At 46.4% G+C, this 24,098-nt stretch overlaps 1 protein-coding gene across 1 annotated transcript in view; it reads left to right on the plus strand.

Annotated features, from left to right (window-relative positions):
• Positions 1 to 363: 363 nt before the first annotated feature.
• Positions 364 to 24,098, plus strand: part of Invadolysin (leishmanolysin-like peptidase, invadolysin) — a 31,318-nt gene continuing 7,583 nt past the window's right edge. The window contains exons 1-17 of the mRNA XM_077705769.1: positions 364 to 654; positions 885 to 985; positions 1,149 to 1,179; positions 1,286 to 1,368; positions 1,441 to 1,558; positions 1,740 to 1,915; positions 3,738 to 3,843; positions 3,904 to 3,998; positions 12,664 to 12,781; positions 13,165 to 13,272; positions 20,070 to 20,146; positions 20,524 to 20,634; positions 21,025 to 21,157; positions 21,816 to 21,905; positions 21,995 to 22,064; positions 22,157 to 22,290; positions 22,850 to 23,002. Coding sequence (XP_077561895.1) covers positions 562 to 654; positions 885 to 985; positions 1,149 to 1,179; positions 1,286 to 1,368; positions 1,441 to 1,558; positions 1,740 to 1,915; positions 3,738 to 3,843; positions 3,904 to 3,998; positions 12,664 to 12,781; positions 13,165 to 13,272; positions 20,070 to 20,146; positions 20,524 to 20,634; positions 21,025 to 21,157; positions 21,816 to 21,905; positions 21,995 to 22,064; positions 22,157 to 22,290; positions 22,850 to 23,002 — 1,797 coding nt within the window. The 5' untranslated portion in view covers positions 364 to 561. The remainder of the gene's footprint in view (positions 655 to 884; positions 986 to 1,148; positions 1,180 to 1,285; positions 1,369 to 1,440; positions 1,559 to 1,739; positions 1,916 to 3,737; positions 3,844 to 3,903; positions 3,999 to 12,663; positions 12,782 to 13,164; positions 13,273 to 20,069; positions 20,147 to 20,523; positions 20,635 to 21,024; positions 21,158 to 21,815; positions 21,906 to 21,994; positions 22,065 to 22,156; positions 22,291 to 22,849; positions 23,003 to 24,098) is intronic.

The following is a 24,098-nucleotide window of genomic DNA, read 5'->3' on the forward strand; positions in this document are numbered from 1 at the left end:
GAAAATAATAATACATACGGACGCTAGTTTTATTCCGCATAGCATCCTAAAATAACAGAAAAAGTATTAACTCTAGCGATGGCAGTGACACAGTAATTTTGGCGGTTAGCAGCGATAGTAGAGCTGTTCAGTAAAAACAGGTGGTGCCACTAAATGAACTAAAACGTGTTTTGCAGTCGCAAGGCTTGCAAGACGCCAATTGCTTTAAATTTAAAATTTTATGTAAAAAAACAAGACACAGGGGTGGCAGTTTTCTTCCGCGTAACAGCCTGCGAACAATGTCGGATACTTTGCCAACTCTATCGATGCTAGCGACACAACAATGTTGGCGGTTAGCAGCGATATTAGGACTATTGTAGATGGGGTCACTAAATAAACTAAAACGTGCTTTGCAGTCGCAAGACTGGCAAGGCGCCGAGTCGGCTGTAACGCCGAGCGAGTTGTGAGGTTGTGTCGACCGAGCGGCTGATGGCACGACCAGATTGCGTTGCGGTGGCTTGATTTTGGGGGCGGGCGTAAGGGAGCGTAATCGATGGGGTAAAATCAGAATAGTCGAGCCCGATGAAGTCCATCGCGTACTGGGCCATCATCACGTCGTACTTCTCGTTCGTCCGGGGCTTCCGTTGCAGCTACGTCCCGCCAAAGATCGAAGACGTAAGTGCCGTGATGGCTCGTTTCTGTGCTCGCATTTCCGCGGTGCCTCCCTTTCCCCATTAATCCTTATAATCCGCGATCGAGCGCCTTCAGTTTATCAACTACGCTCGGTTCGTAATCGAAACACGAAGGACAAGTGTGTACTGGTTTTGTATCCTCGGTGGAACGCAGAACTCCACAGTCCTTGACTGACGTCGAGTTTCAGAAACGTATTTGCACCCTGGTTACAGGTGCTTAACCCGGTGCACCTAGAGCCCTCATCTCATGTAAGGAAGCGAAGTATTAGCGAACCGCTGAGAATCAAGGTATTCTACGATAAAAGCATTTTCAGGTGAGTGTTTTTAGCTTCGGCAGCTTTCTGTGGCGAAACTTCGTGTACTTTGCATGAACATTGTATTCAGCATTTGGCGTGCCAAGTTTTGTTGGTGGAATTTATCACTCTTGCCTACCGGTGCCACATTAGGGGTGTTGATCGCCGTCGACTTGATTTTCAGGTTGCCGCCCGAGAAATTTACAATAATTAATGTGAGTTCGCTCGCTGCGCTATCTTTCTCGCATCTGCTGTACGCATTGCAGCAGTACCGCGCGTGATCGTTGTGCGTAATTCTTGGCTGCGGCTTTTCTTTTGTAGGACAAGATACTGCCCCAGGCCCTGGTCTACTGGGAGAAGACGCTGATGGTCAGGCCGACGCTGGTGCCCATTAGGTTGAACAGGTGACGCTCCCGGGAAAGTATTTGAGGCAGGGCTGCGTGCTAACGTCCCGCGCACTTGCCCCCCCAAAACAGAAAATGTCCCAACAATCAAGCCTTCTCTCCGGACCAGGACCCCTACCTTTACTGCAACCAATATTGTGAGAGTGACACGACCTGTGGCGAAGTTCTTGTCCCCGAAGACCATTTAGAGGTACGCGTATGCTACGCTTGAAGTGTTACGAAGCTTCACTGGCTCTAATATCTAATATCTCATTGAACGTAACGTTTTCATAACATTCGCTGCATTAAACTAATTCAGTCAATATGAGCATTGGCTGCTTGGTGAAGGCACCAACAGGAGGCATCTTTGTGGACCTTGCCCTCGAATGCAGCCCTGCCGAGTGTGTGACAGCACGGGCCGCTACTGCCAGACCCTGGGGCGTGCTGGCCGGGGAATACCCGATGCTGACTTTGTGTTCTACGTGTCAGCCATGCAGACCGACCGCTGCTACAAAGGCCAAACCGTGGCCTATGCGGCCCACTGTCAACAGGAAGCGTCAACTGATAGGTGTGCACTTCCCTTCCCCTTAATGCCGCTGTTGTCGGCCTTGGCAGCAGTACCAGGTTGCACCCCTACTTTTAATTTTGTATCATTTTGGCTTAGGAATGTCTGAATCTATCTCCCTGAAACAGAAGCTCTTGAAGCCATTCTAGGAGTTGATGCCACTGACATTGCAAAATTAAGTGAATCATGGCTAACGGGTTTACTTAGAAATGAGGAGCCACTCGAGAGTAACACATCACATACCATGAGCACGAACTTGGCAAGGCCAGGCAGAGGGCTCTTTGCCCAAGCTACCTTGCTGGTCTTCCGCGTTAAAACTGACACCAGCCCTGAAACTTTGTGTGTAAACATACTCTTTCTTTCAAGCACATTCTTACAATGAGTTACCGAGCTTCCCTCTGAAATTAGTTTATTTATACCCTTCACTCGGTTGTGCTTATTTATCCGGTGTCGATTTCCTCGTGCCAACTGTATGCCGTAAGGGGACTTCAATTTCCATAATGTCGATTGGGATAACTCGTGTGCATAATCCCGGTCAAAAGTTTTTCTGGTACTTCATACTTGGATTTAATTTCACCAAAGCAGTCCAAATGCTCACATGTGGGGATTTGATTTGGTTCTTACCTCAAAATCTGTCTTGATTCAATCATTATCATGCATTCATGGTGTAAGAGACCACCACACAGTTTTCTTCAATATGTGCACTCCTATTCATTGCCGGTTACCCTTCATAAAGTATGTTTGCAAGTAGAACAAAGCAAACTTTACTGGCATTAACTCGGAGTATCACGTGCATTCATAAGGCACAAGAAATACTTATTCGGTTTGGCTACACTAGTGTGCTGTTTGGCCTCTCGAAAAAAAAAATCACTATTTGTGTCATGAATGTTAATCACTATTTGTATCATGAATGTTTTTCAATTAATTTTTTTCAATACACTAAAATAGCATGGCTGATTCACTCCGCCATGAGTAGAAACAAGAAAAACATACTTTTTGGTTAGCTCTTGAATTTTATACTTGTTTAGGAGCCAATTCTTTCAACTATTCTTTCAAGGGCTGAAGCATTAAAAAAGCGTTGGGTTTTTTTAATGCTCAAAAGCAACCAGCAGCATACTATTTCCTTGAATAATTTTTGCAGTTCTGAGGTAATAATGATTGATGATCTGGTGTCATGAATATCTATTTTCTGCTGGTTTTCATGCAGGAAAATGACACGAATTGTGGCTAATGCGGGTAAATATGGATCAGTATAATTGTCGAAGACCTTTCATTTGTCATCACAGGGTGCTGGTAGCAACAGTCTCCTTTCTGGCATGACTGTGGTGGTTTATTTTGGATTAATGGTTGTGACAGAAACTTGTCATTCTTACTTTTAATTTTGGTGAAATAAGGACGGGGGGCAAGTTGTGTTGTGAAGGGAAGCATTACTCTACACCCAAACTTGCACACAATGTGAAGCAAGGATGTAAATTAAAATTGTTGGTGCTTACTACTCAGTGCAGTCATTTTCAGTGGCTTTGTCGCCTCCGTGTAAAAGTCAGCCCCTGTGAGAACCATTACACCTCTCTTGCCAACATGGAATGGCAAGCAAAGTGAAAAGTGTAAAACCTCCAGTGTATATTTAGCACATCCCCTTGTGGCTCAGCAATACTTGAGTTATGGCAAAACTCACGGCTGGCACTATACAATTGATTGTACACTTTGTATTTCAGTGATTTAAACAGTATTTGATTTGATGCTGGTGCTTGCTGTACAGTACAGACACTCTCTTATGTGGCTGAGGGGAAGCTAACAGTACCCCCTGCATCATGACGTGTCGCAGGCCAATTGCCGGTCACGCCAACCTCTGCCCCGATTCCATTTCAACCAAGCCACAAGACACGGACACACTGCTGTCTACGGTGAAGCATGAAATCCTTCACGCCCTGGTATGCACTCATCATCTCCTCTCAGCCACTCTTGCACAGCTGGTGCTCCTCTCTTCGCAGGGCTTTTCGGTGAGCTTGTATGCTTACTTCCGCGACAAGAATGGAGACCCACTGACTCCTCGTGAGAAGAACGGGAAGCCGGCTGTCAACAAGGAGTGAGTCCGCTTCTTTTTGCTCACCTGTCAGAAGTGCAGGTGCCCTTGTTTCTTGCTTTAAGCAGTGCAGCACATGTGGTGCTGATCGCCAGCTCTTGGCGCTGCGCCTCAGTTTTACGTGTCCCGTTCGGCCGCCCGTTCCTGATCCCTTCCATTGTCAGCCCTTCGCTTGGCGCAATCCCCAGCCTTCATGCATCGTTCTCGTTTGCTGAAGCTGAGTACCAAACATTGCATCCTCCCTTCTCTGGGTATGATGTAAACGCATCGTTAGTAGTGACTGAGCATGCACAGTTGTGACAGCTTGACATATAATGAGCCTCTGCCCAACAAATGCTGTTCTGTTGCGAGACACCTAGGGCACACAAGCGAGCATGCAACCTGGTTTCAGGAGATATAGGTGAAGCATTTCTTGTTTCTTTCTTTTTTTTTTTTTCTCTGGCTGCACCTTGCATCGTGTTAGTTTGGTAATCCCATGGACTCGTGTCACGTTTCAATTGAATCAAGGTGGAGTGGGGGTTGATGTTTCGATCCCATTACTGCTGGGAATGTGTTGCGAGCAGGATGTCGGAACGAAACGAAAATCGGAAACGAAAAACGAAAAAACCGATATTTTTGGCTGGAACGAAAACGAAAACGTAACAATATTAATTATTTCGTTCGGGAGCGAAACCGGAAAAATTTCGTTTCGGTTTTCGGTTTGAGTGGCAATTTCAGGTATTTCAAGAATCATTTCAATTTCCATTCAGCGAGGTGGAAAATTGCGTTGACTTGTGGCATAACATCGTCCTTAGTCTTTCTTGCGCCCACTCTCCTTCGGAAGGCTTGCTGCCTGCTCCCGCACTCTCTCCGTTTGTTCCGATAGGCGCAGTGCTAAACTCCACACAGGATCGCTGTGGTCATCTGGCTGCGATGCAGACGTCACGGCCTTATTTATTTATTTATTTGGTTAGTTTAATCAAATACCTACATTAGCCCCATTGTTTAGAGGTGTGATGCATGTATAATAAACAATAATATTCTAAAACAAGACATAAAAACAATGAGGAAAAAATGCAACCTTTGGTGTGAACATACACCACTACCAGCGCGAACAGCACGTTACAGCCGCACTCAATGCAAACAGCTCCAACTCATGTTGCACTTGTATGCAAGTGCTGCGAGAGTGCAGCGGAAAACATTTCATAAGCAGCGGAAGCAACAGTTTCGGGCAGGGCAGTATTATCTCTAAGGTTTCTCGAAAAATACGCTTCCAATGCGGATGTGCGCCATTAATATTCACCAATTTTCGTGGGGGGGGGGGGGGGGGGGGGGGTTGCTGAAGGTACTGATGTTAATCCATTGCTACTAGTTTTACAGTGTTCCATGAGACAGACCATTTTAAACTTTAAGCAATAACATCACAACTGCATGAGTTCCTCTGAATTTATATTTTTCAATAACATATTAGGAATGACTTCACCTTTTTTAACTATATTTCGTAATTCTCAATCTTTTCAACAATTTCACAGATCTAAATTTTTTTCGCGCCAACCCGAACCGTTACGAACCACTATTTTTTTCGTTCCGGAGCTGAAACGGAACAGAACTTTTATTTATGGAACGAAACAGAAACCGGAACGAAAAACATTTCGTTCCGACACCCTGGTTGTGTGGGCAGCAAAGGAGCATTCTGATGGGGCATTTGTAGTGGCATGGCCACTAAATGAAGGAGAGGTCCGGCTTGCCGATTCATGCGCCGGCAGTGTGCGAGTGTGCCACAGCGGAGTTCCCATTTGCGGCTGCTACTTTCGGCAGGGGCTCCACATCGGTTAAAGCTCGTCCGGCTCCTGCTTCGGAGCACCTACGCAGTAGCAGCGATTATAGTTCATTGAAAAGGCTTTAACTAGCATCCCAATTCAAAACTAATATTGCTACAATTTACTGGAATGGTGACTGTGCAGTCTGTAAGAATTTGGTCTTGTCGAATGGAGTCAGTAATTAGTAATCGAATTTTAAAGGCGGGTGTGATGTTGCCGCTCCTTCTGCAGCCGTTCAGTGAACACAGCAGGGCAGCCTGTTGCAAAGCGAATTTGGTTTAAAAATTGCATTAGGTTTGTGCTGTAGAATGGAACTGTATGACTGCATTTGTTACGTTAAATTAATCAAAGCTATCTTCAAGTGCAATGTAAAAGCAGTTGTATATTAAACTCGACCATCATAGGTTCAGCTGCTTAGGGACTGTTGCTGTCTCTCTGTCCAAATGAACTAATATGGCTCAGAAAATTTGAACATTAGGGGTCACCAATTGTATTTACAAAATACATTGCCAGGTGGTAGTACCTTAACGACGTAGCTGGGCGGAAAACGAGAGACTGTGTTTTGTTTCAAATGTTGACGAGGGGCTTGAGTGGGTCGAGGTTGACCCTGGAAGAGGTTTTGCCGATAAATAGGTGTTCATATTTTAAGGTCAATCAATGTCCTAGTAATCACCTCCTTCAAGAGCTTTGTTAAAGCGATGAGTATTAGTGGAATTATTGCAATTCAAAATATCGCATTTTCGCCGGCACCGCGATTCTCCCTTGTTTCGTCCACCTCCGTGCACCACGCCAGCATGACTGCCCACGATGCCTCGCCTCTTGATGGCATCGGCAAGAACATCCGGTTGCGGGCGTTGTGTGCTGCTGCGATATTCTGCGCCTCAGCATCGCTCTGAGACGGGGCCGTCGGGCTTTCGGCGTTGCTTATGAATCCTGCACCCCGCTCACGGCTCGAAAAGCTGGTGGAAGGAGTGGGGCGGGACTTCTACGCTTCCACACCACACCGAAAGATAACGAGAAAAGTGAACGACCCTGTCACCGCGCGTGCGCAGCAACGTTGTGTTTTGGTACATATGGGAGTATAAAATGTGTGAGCGAATAACTAAAGAATCGCCCCAAAATTTGTAAGAGTGAGCAAGTACATGCGTTATGAACCGACGTCAGCGGCCATGGTAGTCGTATGCGCTTGGTGTATCTATTGCACTCATTACTTACTCTATGTTTAAAAAAAATTGTGTGGACATTTTCTGTTTTGGAGACATTTGCAGCCTTTCTGGCATAAAAGTTTGGTTCAGTCAAGCAATAGCCTTGGGGGAATAACATATGCCACGTTTTTGAACTATTAGGCAACGTCAGTGCTGATGTTAATTCATGGATGCTCATCGTGCTGGCTTCACTTTCTTGCTCTCGCCCATGCTCCTGGACTAGCACTGTTTGCAGCATGTGGGTGAGGGTGTGCAGATAGCTTCTCTTTCTTCATGCTGCGGTCGTTTTTGGCATTGCCGGCACAAAATCTGGTGGCTTTCCACTAACAGCTACACTGTAAAACGAGACAACAACAACAAAGGAAAACAATGACCTAGACAGAAGTACTGGTCCTCGTGTCTTCCTGGGTTTTTTTCCGTGGTGTAAACACACCTTTGAGTGCTGAAAAAGCTTGCAGAGTATAGCGTAGGCTTAAAGTAGAGACTGTACTGAAAGTAGACGAAATGAACATGGGCTGAAGAATTCTTGTGAAGCCTTCACCATTCTATTGTTGCTAGAACATATGCAGAGTGATAACTCGCTACTTGGCTGTATTTTCCCAGGGCGTTTTGCATTGCTGTGTATGTTGTTGTTATGCCTTTTGCCTTTCTTTCTTTGCTTGGGTTCTTTTGGACTGTAAGCGGCTTTTTGCTTATGTCTCATTTCTTTTGTTTCAGAGGAGCTCTTTCTGTTCTTGTAGGTAATGCACAATTTTACGTTGAACATTTTCCCTTTTGTAGCTCGCTAGTGCCACATAATGTAGTGCATGTTGGAGAGGTGCATGCTTTTTCATTTTTTCTCTTTTCATGCATGTCTGCTATCTTGTCTTCTGCTTCTCTTCAGCCTTCTTGACCATGCTGCCTCTAGGCTAGTCTTTTTCTTTTTTTTTTTTCCACCTGAAATGTGTCTTAGTTGCTTAGTTTGCTATGGTTTCAGCCGGTGTTAATACTTTCACATACGAGATGAATAGATCTGGAGCAGGGGTCTCCAAACTTCCAGCGTGGAGCTTTATTGTAAGCCTTTAACACTGCTGAGGGCCAGAATCTTCAATAAATTAATCAAACTGAATAACAAAAAAAGAAAAAAGGAAATTGTACTTAAATAAGCAAAAGGCTCAATTTTAACAAAGCGAGTTCTCTATATGTTGGGATTTATTATTGTTATTGCTTTTTTTTTTGCTGAGTGAATAATATTTAAATGTTGTTATGTGTATTTTATGCTGTTGTGATGATATCCAATGATTAGGATGTGTGGCTATTAGCAGAATGCAGGTGAGAGTGCATGGACATTCTGACATGTACACTGAAAGATGCCAGGGCCCGCTTTCACGAACACACGTTCTTATTGGCAGTCTTATTCACAGTCTAGTCTTATTCACGGACTTCAATAAGACCACGAAAAAGATTCGGACTAGTGCGCTTGCTCGAAAGCGCTCGGGCCAGGCTACAGAGTGGTCTTATTGAAGACTATAGGGACAGCGGGTACCTAGATGAGCACGAGAGAGGCTCCTAGGGAAAAGCGGGGAATACGCCGCAAAACTGCTTGTTGCAGTCGCCGGCATTGGGCAAGCGTTTATTTTGAACCATGATTGGATAAATTCAAGAAATACTGACCATCAGACGGCGTATTTTAGCCTTGTCACAAATACGTTACAATGATCCGCCATCCTTGGTCGGCCAACTCACGCGGCCGGGCCTCGGCCGCGTAAACGAAGTCATACACAAAGATCGTCTGCTCGAAGCATGGGCCCGAGAAACCCACTGGGCTGACGCAAAAAGCAGCGATGTTGTCTCACGTTGTCGCAACACGAGTCGGGCTTTTCATCTCACCGTGAACTGGAAAGTTGTGAATTGGCTTGGGGTTCATCGTCGTAGACTCAGATGCAACGAGCACTCCAGCGGCTCACGCCGCCTGGAACAGTGAAACAATTGCCACAACCCTCTGCCTAGCCGGCAGCACGCTTAGCGAGGGCTGGAGCTGTAAACAATCGCGCTGTAGAATATAGCCGAATTTTATATTATGCATGCTGCTTTTACGTGCCGCCTCTGGATCCCAATTGCTCAAGCAGAAGCAATCAAAGTACAAACCCAACCAATCAAGCTTCGTAACTGCTACTTTGGAAGAGAAGGATGAAAAGACGCGAAGTCTGCGCAGCTTCTTGTTTAAAATGCAATTTTATTTTACGCTCATGGGCAGAGGTACTGCAGGCTGGTAGCGTTTTGCTGCTGCGTGTAATTTTTTGTCACATTGCAATTCTATTGTGAATGCCTATTTGTTGTTCCTGACTAAGTTAATGGGCATGATTTTATAAAACAATACATTTGTTCTGTCCTTTCCGTGCCGCCTTTTCGTAGCTACTGTGGTGACAGCCGACATAGCAGACGATCACAAATTCACACCACTGGCTTGGCCGCCCGATGGCTGCTTGGGACAAATATCAGGCTGCAGACTATCATTCCTGTCCATCTTTGTTTGACGTGAGGGAGAAAAAAAGCCGCGCTACCCGGGAAAAACAAGCACACGCCCGTAGCGCCCGAAAGTTGAAAACGGTGGTTGGCTGCAGCCATCGGTGCCACATCAAGGTAGGTAGGCCTTGCGGCTTCCGGCACCGGCGTTGTCTGTTCGTTTCCACCCTCTTTCCCAATGGCGTTTACAACGGCGTTTACAGCAGGCATTTATTTGTTCCAAGCAGACGGTTGAACGGCCGCCGCTCGGTATCGTTCGCCACTTCTACGACTACTGCACTTGTTTTTCACGGTATGAAGGTCGATCGTTATGATGAAATGACCGACCACGTCAGCATAAGGCTGTGAATAAGACTGCTCGGAGCAGGCTTATCAACAGTCTTATTGCGTTCTTATTTAGAGTCTTATTCACTGTCTTATAAGTTTCAAGAAAGCGTCTTATAGCCTAGGGAACATAAGACCCCGAATAAGACTGCCAATAAGATTAGACTGCGAATAAAACTGTCTTATTTGGCTTCGAGCAAGCAGGCCCAGGTTGGGAAGAAATGAAACCAGTGAAACTGTGCATTGATTTGACTCGTTCTCTGAACTTGGTCTATTAGGGCTGTGCGGCAGCCTTTAGCTGGAACAGTAAAGATGTTCAAATATTGTGAATAAAGCTCTTCAGCACAAATAAAGCTGAGTAAACAGAACCAGCTGCTCTGTGCATGTTAAATCATTGGTCTACAGAGCTGTGCTGTTGTGTGGTCTCGCACTTAAAGGGACACTGAAGTGAATTTGTCAAGCTCTTGTTTTTGCTTGCACTGCATAGTCTGGCTCAAATGAACGCAGTTTTCATTGTTTATCCGGGCAATAAGGCGGTATTTATTTTATAAAGCCTGAAAGAAGAAAAACTACCATGCGCGGTTTGCGGCGGCCGCACCAACATAAATACAAGGCAAAACAAGAACTGTCTTGAAAGGAGCTAACGCAGAGCCTTTCCACAAAAAAACACGCCCTGAAGTTATACCTTACGTGCACCGGGTCGCACATAATCTAATCTAAAAAGGGCGCCACGAGGTATAAGGTCCCGGTAGTGTTTCCATTGCCGAACTTGGCACGCTATGCGCGAACCAATCCCAAAAAAGAAACGTCCCAGAACATGCGATAAGAAGCATGCTAAGCCTTTTGTAAACTGCATTGAAGGGGTTGTATATGAAATACCATTGGATTGTGGTAAAGTATGCAATGGCCAAACTGGTCGATGTGGGTATGAACGACTACGAGAGCACACCCTCTCCATTAAAAACGGGACTGGATCACACTTGCCGTCCCACCGCAAAGAATGTCACTGTACTGTGTACCCGAATTGGACAAAACCAAAATTCTGAAACAAAGTCGGGATGTCGCGGCATGTGAAGTAGCTCAACATCAAGCCAAAGGTCGGTCATCTATATCGAAGGTCGATTCTACATCAGGTCGATCAAAGGTCGATTCTACATCAAGCCAAAGGGAGATAATTGCGTGAGCGCACCATTGCCGCTAATCTACGCAAAAGAGTGTGCATTCCTTGATAATATTTTTGATGTTTGTAGACGTTTGCCTTTTTTACCAGATGCCTGTTAGTTTTTGTGCACGTGTGTGATTGCACCAAAAGTATAAATGCTTGCCGTTTTTTCAATGAAAATCTAGTTGCGAGTTAGCGCCCGTCCTATCTGTTCACCGCCCATGTCTTTTGCTGCGCTAAATATTTTTTCTGTAACACTTCAGTGTCCTTTTAACTGCAGCTGTTGTTGCACTGCGCTAGACTGCACGTTCAATTTTCGTTTGTAGTGGCCATGCTTCTCATGCAAAAAAAAAAAAAATACCTACATGCAATCAGCACAAAAGGTTGCCCCTGTGCCCCTGAATGTGTAAGCCTCAAGATTTTGGTCTCCATATGTGAATTGCTATTCAAATTTAGGATTTAATGTTCTGAAGCTGCATGTGCATTATGCAGTGTAGTGAAATGCTTAAGATTAATTTATACCACCTGGGGTTTATTTACGGGCACCAACATTGTCATGCATGTATGGTAAGGTTCTGAGAGAACGCACACCCAAACTACAGAGGTCTTAAGTAAGAAAACTCCGGTGGGTAAACTTGGGAGTTATTTGATCCAACAACTATAAAAATAAAAGGTTGTTGCATTGATACATCAGTGGCATTTTTTCCTCGCTTCTCATCGCTGAACTTATTGAAAGACTTTCGGAAGCAAATCAGAGCTGCAGCGGGTATAAACCCATTCAGTCTGCCACATTTTTCTGAGCTTCGTGTCCCATTACTGGGGTGCTGGGATGCTACCAGGTGGGGAGCAATTCCCTGTCTTCAGAGTCATCAAGATGTGGGGATGTCTGTAGGGCTTAAAGGACACCAGGATGGACGGTATGTGCTGACAGAAGCGTCCAAGCTTCGGGCAGGGACACCCAGTTCTCGGACACAAAGCTTGGGTGCCCCTGTAAATGTATACTGTCAACTTAACCCTTACTTCGTATTCTGCTCTTATCTACCCCAGTAAACTTCCCTCTGTTTTAAAACACCCAGTAACCTGTATCTCATGAATCGGTAAAATAGGGTCAGTGCGGTGGCGGTATCTTTTTTCAAAGCAATTCACCAGCAGTGTTTGTAGACTGCTCACCGAAGGTTTTTAACGGAGGGACCGAAAGATGCCTCGGTGAAGGGAGCTCCCCGAACTTGCGAAGGCATCGAAGCCAGCAAGACGTTTAGGGGATGGGCAATGCTGGTAGTCTTTTAATAAACGAGATAGTTTGCTCCAAAAGAGGGGTTAGTGAGGCTCTAGGTGGGGCACTGTCTCGGAACTTTACTGCATGCATTTCTGTGGGATCAAACCTGCAGCCTTCTGCATAGAAGTTTTTGCCTTTGTGATTGTGAAATAATGAACTGGTTCAGGTATGGCTGTGAAGTGTGGCTGCAGCTAAATATCATAACATTACTTGGAACGAAATTGTTAAATTTATGCGCTCATGTTTATATTCTCGTGTTCTGATTCTCTTTTGTGCTGTAAGTTTGCGTGTATTGCACATGCTTGGAGAAGCGTACCCTGGGGTGTAATTACTGTCGCTACACCTCGCTACTGTCACATAGTTGTTTTTTTTGTCATGACCTTGCGTTGTTCTTCAGGCTGCAGACTCACAAGTGGAGTGACCGTGTGATGAAGAAGGTCACCAGGCATGACTGGAAGATACATGGAGGATCGATGAGCAAGGTCTTCTGGATCATGGTTACACCTCGTGTCGTGGCAAGTTTCCATTCATATATTTCCCTCTATGAATTTTCACATTTTTTGGGGTAGTGCTTGGGTTGCACAAGCACGTTCACAACAGCAAACACGAACATGAGGTGTAAAGTGAACTTCATTTGGCACTGTTTTGGTACATCATACCGTTTTTGTTAACTGTCGGAGCTGTAAAGCGGTTGTATGTTTACTACGCACGTGTTCCCACTTGCCACCGGCGTAGAGCTGTTGGGACATCTGACAGGGTGGCTTTGCTATGGCAGTGGCTTTGGGGTGGTCACAGCGAAAGCACCTGGGCATGCACACCAGCGGGATGAAGCGGCAGTTTGACAGCAAAGAAGTCCAGATTGCCGGCGGTGTGACCTGGTGTGCCCTGCTGCATGCAGGAGGAAGTTCGGCGCCACTTCAACTGCAGTCGCCTCGAAGGCGCCGAGATGGAGGACCAGGGAGAGGATGGCACACGGCTGACCCACTGGGAAAAGCGCATCTTCGAGGTTGGTGCCTGCCCACCTGCTGCCTCGGATGCAGGAGTGACCATTGTTGCCATGCCAATGCTCACTGTTATGGTGCTGTTCAGCTTGTAACGGCCCCCTGTAGTGCATCTTCTCTTGCCATAATGTCAAGGGGTCCAGGAAAGCAGGAAAATGTGATGAAAAGCTTGGGCACGTGGAAGAATTAAGAAATTGCGAGGATCTTCCAAGGATGTTCTTAAAAAGTGCATCAATTGAGAAAAAAAGCTACTGGGGGCTTGTGAGTGTTCAGGCCTTTGCACTGTTATTGGATGGTGTTCCCTTTTCCACTTGATCTGTGGCACACTTTCCCTTGTCACCCTTTTCTTGTTATTTGAAAATTGCAAATAATGAATAAATTGAGGGTTTCCTTGCATTTGCTTTGCTGAACGATGCCCAAACTGAGCAAAAAATGCTGTGGGGTTTGATGGAATTAAAAAAAAAGTTTTCTTTTGCACAGATTTAAATTACATGAAAGTATGTCAAGCGTATGGATTTGACTAGTTTTAAAGGCCAAGTGCAACAAACCTACCCCAAATTATGTTTCAACGCATGGTATACACCACTAAAGTCTCTTGTAACCTAATTTTAGACTCCACATGCGCAGCATATTTTTATTAAAACTTTTTGAAAACATGCTACTTCAGGCGACACAGCACCTAGTGGAGTGTTGCCATAACTGCCGCCACTGCGGTGAACTTCCGGATGGAACGTTAGACTCAGGACTCCCGTGTTGCCTTTGTCTGTCTCTCCTCAGTAGCCCTTTTACCAGTGGCCTCATGCGAGTGGGAAACGTAACTGGGGCCCCTTGCACGAATAATTGCTTTCAAGCGCTTCCGAAATGCGAGAAGCAGCTCTGGGTTGCCGAGACGAAAAGAGCAAATTCAATGAGTGCTGGGGCCGGTCGACACGAGCCAATATGCCGTTGGCAAGCGTGTGCGGCAGTTGCACCACGGCTGATTTCGTGGTCGCAACGGCGGCAGCAGGCTCTTGGTCTACTCTACGAGCGCGCAGGCCGCGAGTACAGCCTATGCGAGACGATATGCTGTTGGCACGGCTTGTCCGGCGTGCGAATTAGCACGACGGCTGTGCGGCCCACTGCACGATCACGGCCGGTCGTCTCTACGAGAGCGCGATGCGTGAGTACGGCCGTCACAACTGGGCTGTCACAACGGCCGTCACAGTCGGGGCGAAAAGTGCAGCAGCTACGTGGCACACTGCATTGAATTGATTCAGTTCGAACAACTTAGTGAAAAAAATAAAATAAAAAAAAAGCCGCTGCGTGCAACATTTTGCTCACCGATTAGAAAAAAAGAGAAATAAGTCAGAAGGGCTAATAACGAGGTTGTCAACATCTAGTCTCGGGTAAAGTGGTTGTTTCACAACAGCAGCGAAGACAGTGCAGTGCTTTCGTTGCTGCATGACTTGTTGTACAGGTGGGCATCGTTAAGGATTTGGCATGGGCACAGGAACAAAACTGCCCGTGTAAACAAAAATGGATTGAACTTCGATGATCTGCGCTGAAACCGAATTCTTACACGCTGTCTGGCAGGTTTCGGCGCTTTTCTCCTCCCAAGGTAGCTTTCTTTTTGTTTTCTTCTCCCGCAAATGCAGGGTGGTTTGATTAGCGCTCAGTGCTGCTTTTTGTGCACTGATTTCCTAGCTCTCAGCTTCACCACGACGACTCGCAATGCCTGTGGTTACCTTTTACCAGTCGACTATGGGTGCATCTCAGCCGCTCACAGGGAAGCAATAATGGTCGCACGGACTTCCCAAACCCTTTTCGCACATGTTTCGAGTTTTTGAAGAAACGGACGACCCGAAACACATCGAATGCACACCATCTTCTCGCTGGCAGCCATGGGTGAATCTGTCGGCCACACCCACTCGATTCCTGAGTGTAACGTCACTTCCGGCCGGCCGTAATGGCTTCCCGGTTTCGATTTGGAAAGAGAAATTTTCTATCTTCGTTTGCAATGCAGCGACACGTATTTGGGTCTCCCAGATTTTGCCTGTGGCATCTTTTAAAGTAATATTACCAGAAAAGAGTGCATTGAAGGGACCGAAAATTTCGCTGCAGTTGGCCTTTGCATGACTCAAAAGGTGGAGGTCATCAAACGCTTCGTGGTGCACGTGACTTCACCTTGAATGGTGAAATGCGGCGTGCACGCTTGTGATAGCGGTTAATGAAGTGAACTTTTAGTCTGGTTTGCGATGTTTACACACTAAGTTATTGCTATGTTTGACAGTAGGCTCGCTAGCCTTGAAAAAGAAAGGTCGACGCACCAAAAGCTGTGTGTGCATGGCATAGCCGCTGTGCGTTAGAGCATCACCTGACTGCGCAACCGGTTAAGATTGAATGCCAGTAGTTGTAATTAATGCCTGTGATGTTAGATTTAACCTTAAAAGCGACCTGATGAGCCATGTCAAGGATAATTAAAGTATGACATGTTGCAGTAAATGTGCGCTTCGATGTGCGCGAGCCATATCGCCTTTCTTGTGCAATGTTTCCCGTGCACTTCTAGTAATCGTGCAAACTGTTCTGAGTTTGGAATAAAAACCTGTTCACGGCGTTAAAAATGTACCTTACTGTCGTAGCATTTAACAAATTGAATTTTTTAGGAAAATTATTAATACCAATGCATACATGTATAGTTTAATGCATATTGGCTGTGCTGTGAGGAACGTTGGATGCCCTGAATGTCAAGAGTACTAAAAAAATGTGCATGCATTGAAATTGGAGTTATTCAGAATATTATACCAAGCTTCAAAGTAGCTCATTTGTATCCTTGCGGTATGTAAACTTTTGGCAATGAACACCTGCATGTACGAGTACTAAGTTGCTGCTGTAGGCAAGGTTATAAAGAGAAACCGAAAGTCAGTTTTTAAATTTAAGTAAAAAAGAAGGGCGTTTCACTTCTTGCCGTGGTGACAACACTGCGTAGGGAAGTTGTCCAGTGCAATACAGGCAACCAGCTGACCTACTTTGCATTGAAAGCCATCTCCCGCCCCCCATTGGGTCGGCAAACTTTCCTCAAATGTACTCCACACGGGAGCTGCAAAAGGCGCTTCAATTTCAATGCAAGGTATTCCAGAAGCCCCCGTGTTCAAAAGGACACGAAAGGCTGCAACCCTAGCGGCTTTTTGTCAATGAAATCTATGTTGCAACATCAGAAGCCGTTTTCTGAAAACAGGTTTTTTTTTTGCCACCTGCGTCGCTTGTTCCAGTGACTTCTTCATGACCGCAGGTCTATTTTGATTTTGTTTTTTGCATACATGCCTTGATTGGTTTTCCAGATTTACTTTTTGTGAATTTTTTATTCAGGTGGTCATTCACAGTCTACACGCCTGTTGTACATTAACCTAAAAAAAACTGAAAACTAAGAAAGATTGCATTATGAATACAAAAAATCTAAGACTGTCATGACCTTGTTCATTCATTTGGGAAGGCAAAGCACTTCAAACAGGTTTTCTATCATGTTTTATAAGCTGCTCAAGCTTAGTACAAGGTGAGCAGAAAGAAAATTTTATAAATAAAAAGTTTTCAAATCGTTACTTCGAGATTTTTATGGTGTTATCACAGAAGCATTTCCAGTTGATGGGCCAATTTTCATCAAAATCCTCAAAGAAATAAAAAAGTTGATTTCAAAAGCCACGTCCCCCCTAATCTAAATTTTTGCTGTTTCTTTTTTTTTTTCTTCATTTTGCTTCGAGTAAAAAGGGGCGTGAAAAAAAAATTGAGGCACATTACAAGGCAATAGTAGCCCCAGTTTTGACATCTCAAGTTCTTCTCGTATCAATACTTTGGCGTAATCTTGATAATATCATTACAGTCGAACACGGATATATCGAACACGGGTATATCGAATTATTGTCTATATCGAACTCGTAAATTATCCCCTTGAAAATTCTGTGTAAAAGTATAGGAATTCGTACGTTTATATCGAACCGTATTTTTTCCGACATTGGGTATATCGAACGCCGCGTGAGCTGGAAGGTGCTCTTCGGCGGTCGCTGCACCCCCGATTGAGGTTGAGGAGGATGTGGAGGAATGCGCGGGCATGGCGAAGACTGGCTCGCGGAACTAATCCCCCCTACCGGAACGAATTTGCGCTTGCCCAGTCGGGCCCCGCTACCGGCCGCCGTAGCCTTAGCGGACGGAGCCCGGTATTCTAAATCTCTCTAGGCACACAAGCCCGAATGCTCGGAAAATGTGACAGTGCGAGGTAGGGATGCCCCGACTGCGCACGTTCTTTTTTTTTTCGGCTGCGTACGTTCCCTGGCTTGCCAAAAAAGAGTTTTTTTTTTTCTCTCTCTCTGGGTCTGTCTTCCCCCGATATCGTCTCGGGAAAGGGAAGAGGGAATGAAGGCGCTGACGGGCTCCTCCTTCTTTTGCATTTTGCTGCTGTTGCTGCTGTTTGGCGAGTTGTCCCGCACCTTTCGGAGATCACTGTTTCTCTCGGAGATGACCATCGCGAGCGCTTTGTTGGAGTCCGTTCAGAGAGCCTTGGAATTGTTACCTTCAAAGTTCTTGTGGTACGTGCGCGCTGTTCTTCTTTTGCGTGCGTGTTGTGCATGGTGTGCGAAGGCGCAGCGTACTGCTGGAATTTCCTAGTTGTGCAGCCGCGAGAAGATCGAGACCAGCGTCTTTAATTTCATTTCCTGGACGAAGAAGCAGGCCAAGATCAGCGATTTTTTTTTTTCACGAAATTAAAGCGTCCTGTTGCATCATGAGTGCGGAATTAGTTGTTATTCTTGAATGTGGCGATCGGTAAGTGATCGTCCGCCATAGGTGAGGTCTCAGAGCCCATATTTTTTATATCGAATTTTTCATATATGGAACTATTTCGCGATCCCCTTGGAGTTCGATATATCCGTGTTCGACTGTAGTCATCAGGAGTATTCATGTGGCCCCCTGCTTAAGGGGAGCCTTAAAACTATTCTTGAAATAAATATAAAAAGGACAACAGGTATGACATGCAAAAAAAGGTTAAGAACTTTCTTGAGTAAAAGAAGACACTCAACAGGGCATAGTGTGAGGCCTCTGTTCTTCAAGGAAAACTAGATTCCCCTAAAGTGTCTGCGCTGGAATTTAGTTTGTGCCATCGCAATGCATAGCTTGCACTGATGTCACTGTAGCTGCCACGTTGGTGCAGTGCGTGCAGTGTGCGAGGCTGCGAATGTGTCTGCGGCCCTTATCTCGTGTAGCTCTGGGAAAGCTGTGAGAGCAGTGCACCAGAAAGAGTGGTGGTGGCGTCATGCATAGAGTTTCTTACAATATAGCTAGAGGGGAAACTGGCGCTGCGATCGTACGCCTCAATGGGCGTGATGGGTAGTTGTGGATTTGGATTGGCGCTTGATGGCTCGTGGAACTTACTATGGATTGCAAGCAGTTTCGTTTTCGTTTTGTATTTGCATGAACGCATTTTCCTAGGCAGGGTGTTGGGAGGAGTGATCAAAAATACGTTTCTCCTTGAACTGAATGCCTCGCGTGCACTGACGCCGCCCTGAGTAGAATGTTTTACAACCAGAGTTGCGAATTGGGTGGGTTATCAATGCATTGCCACACAGCGAGCATGAAAACACAAATGACGGCGCTCTGTGCGGCGAAGTTGTCTGCTAATTAGGAGTTGCGGCGCTGCTCATTCGGCGGAGCAATGTATAAGGTGACGACGGTTGCGAATCGCTTGGAACAGCCACACCTTTCGTGCGAACGCCGGCTCCTACGGCGTAGAACAGCAGCACCGGCGGCTGATAGGAACGCAGCTTGATGGATGTCACTAATTCACGCAAGAATAACTTCTCCAAAGGTAATCGGTTTCTTTTTTCTTATGAGCACAAAAATTATCTCGCTATTACAAACCACCAGCGCCGAAACTTTTACAAGTAGTTTTTAAAGAAGTCCGCGTCGTGCTGTAGTTGGCGGAAAATGGCAAACCTGCTCCACAAACCTTCTCAACTCCGCGTCTGCTTTTTATTTAAACGCGCCATTTTATTTCGTACAAAACCGGTTTTTCGTCACTAACTTTTTTGTTCTCCATGTAATTTGTAAACGAAGAACCGAGCAATAAGAGCTTTTTTGTCAAAAAACACAATTTGCGCAGCCATAAGCTCGTTTTGATCCTACGCAATCCGGTTCCAAAACTACCCATCATTCCCATTGAAGTGTAAGCACCGCTGCCATGTTCGCGTTGACACTAGCGCCAGTTTCCCCTCTAGTTATTTGTATGAAACTCTATGGCGTCATGTGAAGGCCATGAACAGGCCAGGTCGTGTTTGAATTATCTTCTAGTTATTTGTATGAAACTCTATGGCGTCATGTGAAAGCCATGAACAGGCCATGTCGTGTTTGAATGATCTTCTAGATATTTTGCAATGCATTGGTTACTGTAATATGCCACTTTCACTGGTCAAGGACTGCGAACTAAAATGGTTAGAGAAGAAAGCCTGGAAAAGTCGAGGAATTCGAAAAGAGCTACTGTTTGCAGTGTTAAGCGCTGTTTGGGGGAATCAGTTGCGGCCATAGCTTTTGAGCACGCTTCAAGCGAAGCGCACGACCATGCCACATCCCCCAGCGCACAGTGGCAGGGTCTGTGTGCTGTGCTCTATAAAAGGCAGTGTGGAAGAATTGAGGGTGGAAGTCTTGGGTGTAATCTGTATGTGCACTTCCGAGGTAAGGAAGGTTCTGGACAAACCTAAGCTTGGGCACAAGTGTGCGTGTGCGTGCATGTGCTTTCTTGAAGTTGCAGAGTCTCTTACGAGCGGTATGCCCGTCTTCGCAGAATGAAGCAATGACTGGCACACACACACAGAACCCGGTGTACTCGAGGATCACCCTGGCACTCATGGAGGACACAGGGTAACGGCTGTGCTCAGCTTACTGTCCCCCTGTGGTGGCAGTTTGTCTTGTGCTTCGCTTCGGCCCGCACAATGAGGGCCACGTGCTATGCCGTCGGAAAATCAACATTGTTCATCGTTGTTCTCACTGAACGCCATGTTGCTTGTGGCAGCCATCTCAGAGGGAGAGATGGCCGGGAAAAAATATCGAAAGGTGTGTGAGCTGCCACGCTTGCACAGAGCTAGCGAGTTGGGCAGTGCGTAAAAACACGTTCGATAATGTGAGCTGCTGAGGCCGCATTGCTTGAAAGCGGTGCATGTGGCAGGGCAGGGGTGCTGGAAGGGTGGCGTGGGGCCTTGCGTCTGATGCGGGCTGCTCAGAGGCGTCACTTTCGGCAGGTGGTACCTTCCAAACTACAACGAAGCGCAGCCTCTCAAGTGGGGCCACAACCTTGGCTGTGACTTTGCTCTCAAGAGCTGCAAGGACTGGATTGACAGCCGTCGAGCGAGGCAAGTCACTGGCCCATTTGATGGCAACACTCGGGGGGAAAGATGTCACGTTTCAATCTTTTCTGTACCACCTTCCCGCTACTTGTTTCTCTGGGTTGTTTTTGTAGTCAGCGTTTCTTTTATAGCTTGCGTGGAGCAGCTCAAGGCAGATGTGGGTGTCCAAATAAAATTGATAATGGTCCCTTTGCATGTGGAAATACATGGGATTGCTGAAAAGGGACACTAATAATGTTAACCAGCAGTGTTGGCCCAAGGCCAGGGGCGCACCATGTCTGCTTGGCCTGACTGCATGTTTTTTGCTGTTAATCTCTCGTGACGGTTGCTAGAGTGGTGCAGCCGCTATGATGCAGGCTGTGTAGTGACATTGGTGTTTTGTTCGGCCCTGAACAGGAACATGACCATCCACCCTTTTTGTGATAAAGTGAAGAAGGACCCCTTGGAGACAGAGTGCACAGAAAGCCGAGATTCCGTTGCCTTGTGTAATCTAGTCGACCACGGTGAAGACCTGGACCAAATGTTTCAGGTTAGGGCAATCCAGTCCCAGAACACCACATGAAAGCGATTATTTTGGCATAAACTGCATGTCTTCCGCGAATATATTTCTTAGTGGCGTATTTTGTACTTAGGTCTGCTGCACAATGGTGGTAGTCATTACTCTAAAGTGCTTGCTGATTTCATTAGGGCTTACACAGGCACCCTTTTATTTCTTCATTTCAATGTGGCGAAAAGTGAAATGGTTGCCAATACACCAAGGCGCTTGCTGCAAGATTAGCGAGCACAACAGGTTATTTGCTCGTGTAGTTTAGTAAGATTTCCCCCCCTGTGCTGTGTTAGGATCGGTCGTAAGAAAGGCCTAGAATCTTGCTTGACTCTAATTTCCGCGTAATCCTCTTTATTTTTGTTTCATTTACTACAGGAGTAGCAATGTTGTAAAACCACTTTACTTTTTTTTTTCCATATCTTGTTCCTCTCTGAGCTTTCTGTTTAGTAGGTATGTACGTTCTGTGCATAACTTCTTGTGATCACCTGGGCATGTGTTCATGATGCAGGTGTGTTTGTGACACTTCTTTTGTTTCCTCACCTGCCTGTTCACTTGCTCACAGCGGGCTCTTCTCTTGGTAGCTCTGCCGAGACGCACTGCGAGGTGGGGCAGTAACCGAGCCGCTGTGTTCCGCTTTCAGAACTTCGATTACATTCCCGGTGTGCCTTCTGCCGAACTCGGTCGCTTCGGCGGCTCAGTGATACTGGCCGACTTCTGCCCTTACATCCAGGTGGGTCCCGCTGAGGAGCTTTCACTTCTTCCCTTTTGTCGTCACTGCTGTCCACATTCACACTCATGCCGGCCATTTGTTTCTCCCAGGAGTTCACGTGGAAATCAAAGAACACAGTTGTCCGTGGCTCCCAGTGTCAGTTTGAGGAGAACAACCCTCGTGAGTTTTCGTGCACCTGTATTTTGTATCGCAACCATTCACTGCTGGTGTTGTCTCCTGAGGGAGTTGTGGTGCCTTCGCCTGGCTTGCAGAGGAAGAGAAGAACTTTGCGCTGGAGTACTATGGGCCGGGCTCCAAGTGCTTCAACCACAACCGGGAGATGTGGGTGGAGCGGACCTGCAGCCAGGTGCGCCAGTGGCAGCACTGGGGCAGTGGCTGCTACAAGGTGAGCAAGGAACTGACGGCACGCAGCAACCCCCTGGCTGCCCTCCCCCCTTCGGGCTGTTGGCTTGGCTTGATGCTGGGGCTCTCTTTGTACGAGGGCTCCCAGCTTTCAATGTGGGGCACCAGGCGTGGTCAAGGAGGTTTTTGCCTCAGGTGCTTTTTCTTTTGGAGAAAGAAAACTCGTTATGATTGAATTAAGTTGGTGGTTTGCTTGGGTAGTAGCTGTGTCAATGACGCTGCTATGGGCTGCTCGATATTTCACCACAGTTGGCTCAAACAGAGAGGATTGCCCATTTGAACTGTGCGCTTTGTCCCTTGCAATGGATGTGTGAAATTGATCAAGAGTGGCTCAAGCCACAGTTGTGACAGTCAGCTGGCATTAAAAACGTTTCTGTCAGCAAAGAAACAGAAGATGCATTTTTGGGACAATAGTCTGAGCTGAGAGCCTACAGTCCAGAGTGAAAAAAAAAAAAAAACTGCAAAAAGATTTTGAAGGGAAATGGGACGAGATGGCAGACATGGGTGGAAGTGCCGACTGGGAAGCTGCCCCCCTTCCGCAGTACTCGTGCTCCGAGGGGCGGCTGCACATTGAGGTGGCCAACCACACGTACACCTGCTACCACTCCAAGCAGCAGATCCGGATCCAGCTGTTTGCCAGCGGCTGGCTCCACATTGGCACCATTGTGTGCCCCACCTGCCGGGACATCTGCCAGGTGAGCGGGCCCTTTCTGGGGGGCCACCTGTGGGCAACAGCCACTGAGTGGCACTAGGCAGCCGCTGTCCTTGTGTGCAACTTGCTTTGTCTAAGTTCGCACTGGTTCCACTCACGAATAGGCCCTGGAACCGAGGGGAATTATTGTGAACTTTTTAAAAACTACTCTGTGCAGACTAGTCATCTACAATGCTTTATGTCCGGTACTATTAAAGAGAGAGAGGGGGAGAATCCTTGTGTAAACATACAATGTGCTTGTTGCTTTGACCTTCCATTTTTAAACAATGAGGCAGAAATGTCAAGGTAACAAGCGGACGCATATGGCTTACATGTAAACACACTGTGGTCTGTGAAAGGGTTATGTGTGGTTAATTCCACCTTTTCCTTTATGCATCTTCATCTTACAATTCAGCGTAAAACTGAGAACACCGGGCTGTTCACGAGTTTATTATTTTCCTTGGCTGATCTTCTCACTGGAATAGCTTGTCTCTCCCACTTCATGTCAAGGGCGGCGAGATTGTTTGCAAGCTTGCGGCCAGACCACATTGCTTTTCAGACACAACGTTGGTACAGAGATATACCACACAAAGGTGCAGATAGCCATGGCACAGATATGACTAGACGAACTCGTGTAGTTGATTGATTGATTGATTGTATGGTTTAACGCGCCGATGCAACGCAGGCGATGAGGCGTGCCGTACTGGAGGGCTCCGAATTAATTTTGACCACCTGGGGATCTTTAACGTGCGCCAAAATCTTGTACACACGGGCATTTTTGCTTTTCGCCCTCACCAGAAAAGCGGCTGCCGCGGCCGGGAATCGAGCCCGCGACTTCATGCTCAGCAGCGCAACACCTTAGCCACTGAGCCACCGCGGCGGGTCGAACTCATGTAGTGGCTCTAGATACAACCATAGTAAGCGGCTTACTCAAATCAAGCGTTCGTGTGCCAGAATCCATGGGAAGCTCTCGGCAAAGCATGTTTCCTAAGGCATGTTGGTGCTTTTGTAATGTTGCAAGGTGGCATGCTGCAATACTGGGCAAGGTGTTGACAGCATAGCTTACCACCCTATTGACTCTCCCGGAGGCCTGCATAAAG

The sequence above is a fragment of the Haemaphysalis longicornis genome, unplaced genomic scaffold (assembly GCF_048455015.1).
Source record: "Haemaphysalis longicornis isolate Haplotype H1 unplaced genomic scaffold, Haemaphysalis longicornis Haplotype H1 scaffold_4, whole genome shotgun sequence".
NCBI classification, from domain to species: domain Eukaryota; kingdom Metazoa; phylum Arthropoda; class Arachnida; order Ixodida; family Ixodidae; genus Haemaphysalis; species Haemaphysalis longicornis.